We start from the raw sequence: 10544 nt of genomic DNA on the forward strand, positions 1-10544 counted from the left end.
ACTCGGCGACTATTACTTTACAGCTCGGCGGCTGTCACAGTACAACTGACTGGTTGCTGGCTAACTCGGAACTAACGTAGCTCGAGGACTGACTCGTAGGTAGCTCCAGGACTCCCTGTGAATAGCCTTCGCTGCCCCTCATGTAGCCTCGATCGGACAATACAGAAAACGGCCACGTAATAAGTACCCTTGTTGCCTGGCGCTGTGTTGCTAGCAACGCTAGAGGTAGTAACCGCTGTTACTACCGTCGTCTCTTGCAACCCTGTTCCGTCACCGTTACGTTACCATGCGGAGGAGGGGGAGGGAGCGCTGACTCACCCACCACGTCACTGCTGGTGGGGGGGGTTCTCCTTTGCGCAACATGTCACAATATATATATATAAAAACACATACATACTGTATTTAATTTTTGTTTAGTCCGACAAGCAGCGGTTGCTCGCTCGATATAGTTCGTATGCTGACTGAAACCATGGAGTTTTTGTGTGTGTGTAATGTAGATCTCAGTCTCCGCTGAACAGTGGCTTTTGAATTTAGTGTTCGCTTATTGTAAGGGAAGAGTTCATCATACTCTTGGTTGTTTAATTCCCTCTGCCGATTCCATCTGTCGAGTGTATGTTATGTATATTAGATAAAAGGTTTGTATTGATTGTACTTTAATCGTTCCTACAGAACCAAATAGCATCACAGCAGGCAATATATGTCAAGCAGCAACAACAGCAGCAACAGCAACATCATATGACACCTCAGGGCCCACAGCCAGACTTCTTCAAGCCCAACGTCCACGACCCACTGACTCAAATTCAGGCCAATTTTGGAGAACTGAACATCAAGGAGCCACCGGTACTCTGATTTAATTTCAGTGCTGAAAGGGAAACAAGGGAGATTCTCACACTTTGGTTTCACATTCTGTTGTAATTCTAGTAGTTTGATTGCCACAGGTATACACAGTTTTCTTTGATGAATTCTGTTGTCAGGTATATAACACCATGTAGTCCAGTCAAACACAACCAATGTTTTGGAAGAATATGTCGCTTTTGTCTTCAGGGCTAAATACATAACCAATCAAGAAACAGCATGAAGGAGACAGCAAGCAGACTGCTCAGGCCAGAAGATTGTAGCAGAGTGTTACCCTACATGGTGTTGTATTCCAGAATACAGAATTCTTCATAACCAATGCTGTGAGAACCTCAGATACTGCATTCAGTACATTATTTTCTTCTAGGCATCATTTCAATATGATACTGATTGAGAGGAGGAGCTGGGATAGCGTAGGCAGTATAGTGACTGACTACAGACTGGACAGTTGAGGAGTTGGAATTTCAGTTCCAGTGGGATCAATAGTATTCTCCACGTTGTCCAGACTGGCTCTTGGGCCCACCCGGCCTCCTGTCCAATGAGTACCAAGGACCCTTTCCCCTGGGGGTAAAGCGGCCAGGACATGAACCTTAGCACTCACTTCCAGCTAGTGCCAAAGTCAAGAAAATTTGGATCTATACATCCATTCTCTCCTACACCTTCGTTGTGTAGTGCTTTGTTAGTTAAGAATGGGGACAAATTTACCTTTAGGGCATGCTGTAATGTAGTTAGTTGAGGCACTGTGTTACAAGCCAGAAGGTTTTGGGTTCAATTCCTGATGAAGTGACTGGATTTTTCAATTAACCTAATGCTTCCGTCTGCACTATGGCTCTGGGTTCAACTCAGCCTCTAACAGAAATGAGTAAGAGGAATCTTCCTGGGGGTGAAGGGCAGCCAGTATGTAAGGCTGACAACCTCACCACCAACTGTGAGCCGATTGTCTAGAAAATGTGGGAGCCTTGAGGTCTCTCAACCTTATGGGTTTCCACGGCCTGTTAACATGGATAACTTTGCCCCCACCCCTTTTTTTTAATACACCAAATGAGAGACGAACATTTTCCAGTCTCTACTCTCTTCCCAGAATGTTTCCTTTTCAGTGTCTTGCCACCTTTCTCATTTGTTTTTGATATCTTCAATTGGCTAAAACGGGGACGCGGTAGCTTAGTGGTTCAGGCACTATGCTACAAGTCAGAAGGTCGCGGGCTCAAATACCAATGCGGTAATTGGATTTTTTCAATTGACCTAATCCATCTGCACTATGGCCCTGGGGTTCACTCAGCCTCTAACAGAAATGAATACCAGGAATTAAATCAGTAATTTTCCTGGGGAGTAAAGCGCGGTCAGTGCATAAGGCTGACAACCGTACCGCCTTCTTTGAGCCGATTGTCTAGATAATGTGAGACCCTCAACGTCTCACAACCCTATGAGCCTTCACGGCCCGTTACAGGGATAGCTTTACTTTTTTAATTTTATTGGCTAACCCAAAACTTGCAGGATGGCACTTTGAGCCCTCTCAGTAGGGTTCTGGAGGCTATTGCACAGAGGGATGTAGCTAGGGATACAAAACGCCCGCTAAAGAGTAGAGAGTTCCAGTGTAGTCAGAATTTAACAGTGGATTGTAAATTTTCTTTGCAGCAACCCACATTCCAGGGACAGCAGTCTCGCCTTACTCAGTGGAAGCTTCCGTTAATTGGTGACAAGGAAGGAGACAGTGGAAGTAACGAATTCAGCCGTGCACCTGGCACAACAACTAAACAGTCGATGCCTCAGAGTCACTCCTCCCCCAACATAAACCCACTCGGTTTGGGTCAGACAGATGCGTAAGTATGCACATGTATATACATATATAAAACCAAGGCTTGTTTCAATATTCTGTCCATATGGATGTTGGAGTCGGCATTATTGGTGCTTAACAGACAGCAGTGAGAGAGAACCTGTACTTCACTTGGCAGTGCAGTGTTCAGCCTTTACCGTTCACAAATTTCCATTCCATTTTCAGTGAAATCACAATTTAATGTCTTGATCATTGAAGGGGTGTCTGCAAACTGTAACTAGAGAAGGGAGTCATTTTGAAGGTCGTCCCCATCTGTTGCATTTGAGATGAGAATGTAACGTGTGGCGGCATATCAGTAAAGGGGATTATTGCGAAATGTACTTGGGGAAGAATGGAAAGTATGGTGGTAGGCCAGAATAATAACTTATTGAAATTTATATGGTTCTGTATTTATTTTGTAAGCTGGGAGATATCAGTCAATGTATTGATGGGCTAGAGGCCTCCGTAGTCTAGGGTTAACGTTCCCACCTCATGAGCCAAGGTACGCGGGTTCAAACCCGGCGGAGGTTGTGGAATTTTTAAGGGCGGAAAAATTCAGGGAAGAAGTCCTCCAGGAAGGACTTTAAGCCGTGGGTCCCATGTTGTAGATTTACGGCACGCAAAAGAACCTCATGCCTCTCGAAGGCCTCTGAGCTAAATTAGGCCAAATAGTTTCCAATGCCTCCTATAGATGGGGAAGTATTCCAATGCCTCCGATAGATGGGGAAGTATTAGGTACCACTGCCAGAGGAGGGATGACCTCACTGACAGAAAGGGACTAACTATTAGATACCATTGCCAAGTAGAGGGTAGAAACCTAGCTGGCAGAAAGGGGCTGATAGCGAGCACCAGTATCGGTAGGGGATGGAGACGGTAGAAATTAAAAAGGGGATGTACAATAGACTATCAGTTGCGGTGCATGGGGAAACCCACCCCCTCAATACTGAATCACTGAATAGTGATGGGCTGGAGGCTGGATGGCCTGGGTTCAGTTCCTGGCAAGTTTTCTTCTCAGTGTCCAGACAAGCTCTGCGGCCCACCTAGCCCCCTGTCCAGTGGATACACGGGGGGCTCTTTCCCTGGGAGTGAAGCTGACAGCTCACCTCCATCTAGTGCTGATGTCAAGAGTGGTGGAGCTACATCTGCATTCCCCAATATGACTTAATGGTGTGGTGCACAAAAGCCAGGGACAGCTTCACCATTTATCTGGGTGCCAAATCTGTCACAACTGTTTTGAAATTACAGTGGCTTTATGCTGGTTCTTGTGTGTTTAGGAGGATGTGGATAAATGTGTATGCACTGAACCCCTGCTATATCTGGTGACCCCAGCCAAAGTTCCATATGTATAATGTTTGAGTGAATGTTTCTTGATGAAGGGTTTTCCTCCATTTTACATACAAAACTTTGATTCTACGAGTGTTTTGGAGCTCATTTCATCAATGAATGGAATATTTTTGTCTGTTCCAACTCATGTGGCCACTCCAATGTATTTCAAGGTCATTAATTGTATATCATGTTGTGCGGTGTGCCTGTCTGTCCATTCTCTGTGCATCCTGTTTTTCAGTAGGAAATACTTACTGCTTGTTCTTTTTGCATTTCATTTCATGTTATAGATTTTTGGGAGTGATTTCAGAGTGACATTGAAAACGAAGTTTGCAATGAACGGGGAGGTGGAATTTAATTACGAGATGAAATCATGAATGGTTTTGTGATTCCTCCATCGCCATTATGTAACAATTCTGCTGAAAGCTTCATTTCTTGAGGAAGAAAATGAGTGTGGGGCATGTCCCAAAGAATGATAAAACTTTTTTTTAAGTGAAAATGAATAGGTACCATGTTCATTTAACTGAGATTAATAATTATTTGAGGTTCTGTTTGCCACAAAACAAGGCTTGTGCATTAAATTAGGGTTTCACTGTATCTGCTACTCAGTTTAGTATTAGGTGGAGGTGGGTTTTGTTATGGATGTTGCATGTCATACTCATTGCACCCATTCTGATGTAACTGTTGGAAGGTGATCATGGTGACGACGTTGGTATTATTCTTGTGTATAGTTTAAGGACTTTGAAGGGAAACTTGTTTTAAATACATTTTTGTGGCTGCTGTTGTAAGATGAGAAGTCAGTTGCTTCCTTTCTCTAATCACATAGTACATGGTCAACTGTGAGTCGCTCAAATTCGGATGGATGGCCAGAACCCAGCAATGATGGCGCAGGTCAGCCCGATAACAAAGATTCCTGGCCAGTGACCACACAGTCTAGTTCAGCTGCCTTCACAGATCTTGTTCCTGAATTTGAACCTGGAAAACCTTGGAAGGTAATTGTTTTGTCAGTTGAGGCATTTACATGTGCACGTGGTACATGTCAGCAAGTTTATATAAATAATGAAGAGGGGAAAATTTTTCCATATATAGATCTTGTTTGCATTTCTGATTTCATGTTTCAGGGGACTCAAATCAAGAGTGTGGAAGATGACCCCAGCATCACACCCGGATCAGTTGTTCGTTCTCCTTTATCTCTGGTCACGATTAAGGACACTGAAATATTCAATGCTAGTGGCAGTAAGACGTCACCAACTGTTAGCTCTGCAGTTGATACCACAATTCCTCCATTGAGTCTGCCGACATTGTCATCATCAACGTGGACCTTCAATCCTCCTGTCTCCACGCCTTCTTCATTCACAAGGTAAACACTGTCTGGATTTTAGTATCTCATGTGCTGTAGTGGGATAGTTATTGACTTCCATCACAGAGGCCAGGGTTTCATCTCTGGAGCTATCAGTGCAGGATTTATGGACAGTGGCATGGGTGTGGTTATTTCCCCAGTTACTTTGAGATTTCTGTGTGCCAGTCATCTTTCTACCAATGTCATACTTTTCCATCACTTAAGGCTGGTGCATTAGGCCCATTTGAGACCACAAAATGAAGAGACTTGGTCTCATGCTCCTAATCATCATCATCATCATCATGTGACAACAACAGCAGGTGTAATTATCAGGACTTTTATTATTATTATTATTATTACATTGCCTGACTACTGAAATTTTATTGCCATATTAAGAAATAGACATTCAGTATGCACACCATTTCTTTTGTCTTCATTGTTTACACATTTATGTGGGTTGCCTAGCAACAAAGCTTCTCTTTGTATCTCTTGTCTTCCCAAAGCATCTCCTCAGTTTGCCCCCATGTTTACCTCTGTGACTTTTCCTAACCTGTTGTTGCTGTGTTTATTTTGGTCTTGGTATTTTCACCTTGATTTTAATGTTCAAAACCTGCCCTACCATCTCCTTGTTTGGCGTGTTTATTTGTAATCCTTTGTCCATAAAGTTCCAAGACTGTTGTAATATCTTTGCTTAGGTAAATGTTGGAAATTCTAGGAAAACGTGTTCAAAATAGGTGACATTTTACGGCTTGCCCGTGTTATTGACATTAGTTCTCTTGACCTCCGCTAGCCGGCATGGCACGGCAGAAAACCCATGTCAATTGTCAGTTGCGGATTTGTGCTGTGGAAGAGTGAATGTTCAATTTGAACAGCAAGTTGACATCAAATTTTATGTGACACTGGGCAAGACAGCCACGTTGACATTGCAGCTTTTTGCATGATGCCTATGGCGATGTTTTATCTCGGGCGCGAGTGTTTGAGTGGCACAGGTGATTCGTGTCGGGCAGGGTGTTGGTAGAGGACGAGACAAGATCAGGCCAGCGTTCAAGTTCCTGGAATGAAGACAGGTTCACATCAGAGGCATAGTATGGGAAGACCGTACTGTTAACAGTGTGCATGTTAGCTGATGCCCTGAATATCAGTAAGTTGACCTGCCACAAAATTCTGCGAGAGGACTTCAGTGAACAAAAACTCAACGTCAGGCTATTCCAACACACGCTCACTCAGGATCAAAAGAAGGTGCAAGCTTCAGTTTGTGCTGATTTGTTACACAATGCGCAGAACGATTCCACGTTTGTCAACAGTGTCATTGCCGAGGATGAATCATGTTTCCAGTATGACCCTCAGACGAAGCATCGCAGTGCCAAATGGCGGTCAACGGGTTCTCCAGTGTCAAAGAATGTGAGGTGGCAGCCATCGAAAATAAAGACTATGATAATAGTTTTTTTATGCCAAGGGTATTGTTCATGACGAATTCTTTCCGCAAGGGCAAACTGTCAACCAAGAATTTTACATCTCCGCACCCAGGCATATGCGTGAGCTGCTTTGATATTATCTTCTTGACAGTGGACTTTGTTGCATAACAATGAGAGGCCAGATATGGCTCTAAGTGTCAACAGATGTCTTGCTAAACTCAACGTTATTGTGCTTCAGCATCCCCCATAGTTCCCTGACCCCTCTCCATGCGATTTTTTTTTTTTTTTTTTCCAAGATGCTGAAAGGGGGCAGAATGAGAATGTAGAGGCACTTGAAGCAGCTGCGACAGCTTACAGCCATTCTGAAAGAGGCATTCACCAGCTGCTTCCAGGACTTTCTAAAATGCTAGCAATTGTATTGACTGCGGAGGAGGACTACTTTGAGGGGGGGCAGGAACCATTATTTAATAAGTTGAATTTTATATTTTTTACATACCCAGACTTGGAACTTTATGGACAGAGGTATCTTTACTTTTTCTTTTAATTCTTTTGTTTATTGTTTTGTCCCTCTTGGTTTTTCCTTCAGTCCTTCTAAGAACCACATCTCAGCTCCTGTTACTTACAAATGTCTTTATTTGTCCGTCCACATTTTTCAGGTCCATACATTTAAATGGTCAAATAGTAATTTTTAAATAAACTTGTATTTCACATTCACATCATTAGTATTCATATTATTGCTTGTTGCTTAGTCCACTTGGCAAGTTGGGTGGTTCAAAGGGCACATGGGGTGAGGCACCCCCTCCAACTGTGGTAACTAGTGAGCTTTGGGGTGCTCCAATGGGCAAATCCCGAGGACCACCTCCTGGACTTTCGAACAAGAACGCACCTGGAAATGCTGGCACTGGTGGTAACAGTGGAGGTGTAAGTGGTGGTGGAAATAGTAGCAACGGTTGGGGCAGTGCTGCAGGATCTGGAGGTGGCAACAGCGGCGCAGCTGCCACTGTAACAGGGGGAGGTGGCCGATCAACCTCATGGGGCATCCAGGGTTCTGCTGCAGCCACCTGGGGGTCCACCTGGCTCCTGCTCAAGAATCTCACCCCACAGGTAAGAGGCATCATATGGCTATAATCACACATTGTTCTCTTCTCCCATTAATCACTGCTCCAAGATGTGTAGTGTAGGGAAATGTGTGATAATTCAGTAGTTAGTGTCCCTTGTTTCAGTTGTGAAAGTCTACATTTGAGACCATGTAATTGTTTGTTATATGCCATGTACTCCCTCTACGCATTCTAATAAAGGAGATACGTGAATAATCAAAAGGCAGGGATAGTCGTAGATATGGAGTGGAAATATACATACAGATTCCAGTTTGTCACATGAACTGCAAGACCTAGGAAGAAGGTGTATTGAACCAGAAATATATACTACATTTTTCACTGTAACTTCCGTTTGAATCATTTTTCACCGCAATAAATACTTAGCAAGTTACACTTAAATGCTAAAAAATGCATATAAAATGGTTTGTTAGAATTTCCTGTTCTAAATTAAAACCGAAATATCTTAAATTTTTATGAAGTTCACCATTATCGTATTTTGTGAAAATTTGTTCAGCATTGTCTTGAAATGATTCTGACGATGGTATATACTGTACTTTTGGCTTATTTTTGACTTCATCCATCGTCTGGTATGTAAAAGAAAAAAAACCACGACGTTTCGGAGACTGGATCTATCTCTGAAACATCGTGGTCTTTTGCCTTTTACATACCAGATGATGGATGAAGTCCAAAAGAAGTACATTTGTTCAGCAGTTCCCAAGTTGTTTCATGCTTACGGTTGGACAGACCACGCAGACATAATTTGTATAGCCATAGATGCTTTGCAGCATTACAGACCTAAAAACAGATTCAGAGAGAGAAAAACAGATGGTCTTCATTCAGATAATTAGGAGTGAGCTGTGTATGCAGGACCCTAATGAACTTGGCGTTTCTGTACACACTTCCTGTAGTTACAATATAAACGAAAAAGTTTACATTATTCCACGTAGGAATTATGTGTCAGAGCTAGCAGACATTACATTTTTGCTTTCTGAGTTTATTACCATCATTAATTTGAAATGTTTAACCATATGGAATATGTAATATTCCCTTCACCTGGCCTGCTGGCCCACTTGTTGCCAAGTTGGTGAACAGTGTAGTCATTGTAAGTTTTGAGGTTTTCACGGCGATGACAATGAAGAAAGTCGTCTTCTGGGTTTAGGCACGGTGTATTCTTCGTTTTGGCCGACGTTTAGGAGGAACGTAGCGCCTCCATCTTCAGAGCAGTTGANAGTCATTAATTGCCTTTACATTTAACACTCTCCTTTGATCAAACAAACCTCTCTTTTGGTGGTTTACTTACCCATTGATTTAGGGAATGCTTGTTCATAGGAATAGCCTCAGGGTGAATGATTTCAGAAGCCTTCGAGGGTAGAAAAATTTGGTTCATGTGGAAATGCACTATATCACTGAAAAATGTTATGGTAAAAGGAAAGTTGTTTCTTCTGTGGCATGAGGACATGGGGGGAATGGAGGTATAGCTCCACCATTCTTGACCTTAGTGCTAGATGGAAGTGAGTGGTCAGCTTCATACCTGTGCCTCTTTACCCCTGTTGAAAGAACCCCTGGTACATGTTGTGTAGGAGGCTGGGTGGTCCTCACAGTCGAGTCTGGATGCTATGGAAAAGAAAGCTCTTGCCCCTGCTGCAAATCATACCTGGCTCTTCACCCTGTAGCTTGTTAACTGTATCAACTCAGATATCCTGGCTCTGATAAATGTTATAATTCCTCAAAATGTAATTGGTTTGAATCCTGCCTCCAGATGGATGCCAGAATATTTCTCTGAAATAGGCGACATAATCCATAATCATGCTGTTATTTAGTGACGTAGAATGGGTGTAGTTGAGTGTGTGAAATGGTCCAAGGGAGAAACAAGGTGAGTTACAAATGTTTTGTTCTCTCTGTTTTCAGATTGATGGGTCAACTCTCAAGACTCTGTGTATGCAGCATGGTCCGCTGCAGAGCTTCCACTTGTACCTGAATCACAGCATTGCACTTGCCAAGTACTCCAGCCGCGAGGAAGCCAACAAGGTACTTGTCTGTAGGCTTTTGCACGCATAAATATTTCCTCCTCAGTCTCTGAGACGTCAGTTGTAAAACTATGCGCATGCATGCTCTGAAACTGTGACTATTGCGATTTTGGGTAACCATGAATTGTCAAGTGCTGATGTGTTGCATTGTTATAAATTTTGTAGCAGATTCTGAATAAGTAGTGTATTGTGTGAGTACTGATAATATTTTGATATGGTTATATGAAGTGCTATATACTGTATAAAGTATACAGTTTTAGATTGAACATTTTTATATGATATTCATGGGGGATGGCATTAAACAATGTCTTTGATGTATTGTTCGGTAATATGTAGGACTGGAATGGAATACCAAAGTGAGCAGAGGAAGTTAATAGTACAGAAACGTATGTAATAAACGATGGGACTTCCCCTTGAATTCTTGGCAGGTAATGCACAAGTAATTTTCATATTATTTGCCAGCAACAGATTACCATTGATTTATTGACTGAACTGTTGTGGGTGTCGTCACTCATAGTACACTGGTATCGAGGTGTTGTAGAAAGGATAGTTGCCATTTCATCTTGGTCTGTGTATGTGTTGAATAATTTGAATATTTTTAAGGATAGTAACTTAGATCCATGAATAAAATTTGTCTGACAGCATTATTTGAGAAATTTCCAGGGTCAGCTACTG

General features: G+C 42.6%; 1 protein-coding gene across 1 annotated transcript in view; it reads left to right on the forward strand.

Annotated features, from left to right (window-relative positions):
- Nucleotides 1-10544, forward strand: part of LOC111875402 (protein Gawky) — a 76870-nt gene that overhangs the window by 51634 nt on the left and 14692 nt on the right. The window contains exons 20-25 of the mRNA XM_023871628.2: nucleotides 670-840; nucleotides 2491-2675; nucleotides 4818-4983; nucleotides 5113-5351; nucleotides 7495-7849; nucleotides 9751-9870. Coding sequence (XP_023727396.1) covers nucleotides 670-840; nucleotides 2491-2675; nucleotides 4818-4983; nucleotides 5113-5351; nucleotides 7495-7849; nucleotides 9751-9870 — 1236 coding nt within the window. The remainder of the gene's footprint in view (nucleotides 1-669; nucleotides 841-2490; nucleotides 2676-4817; nucleotides 4984-5112; nucleotides 5352-7494; nucleotides 7850-9750; nucleotides 9871-10544) is intronic.

Source organism: Cryptotermes secundus, unplaced genomic scaffold, assembly GCF_002891405.2.
Source record: "Cryptotermes secundus unplaced genomic scaffold, Csec_1.0 scaffold15, whole genome shotgun sequence".
NCBI classification, from domain to species: domain Eukaryota; kingdom Metazoa; phylum Arthropoda; class Insecta; order Blattodea; family Kalotermitidae; genus Cryptotermes; species Cryptotermes secundus.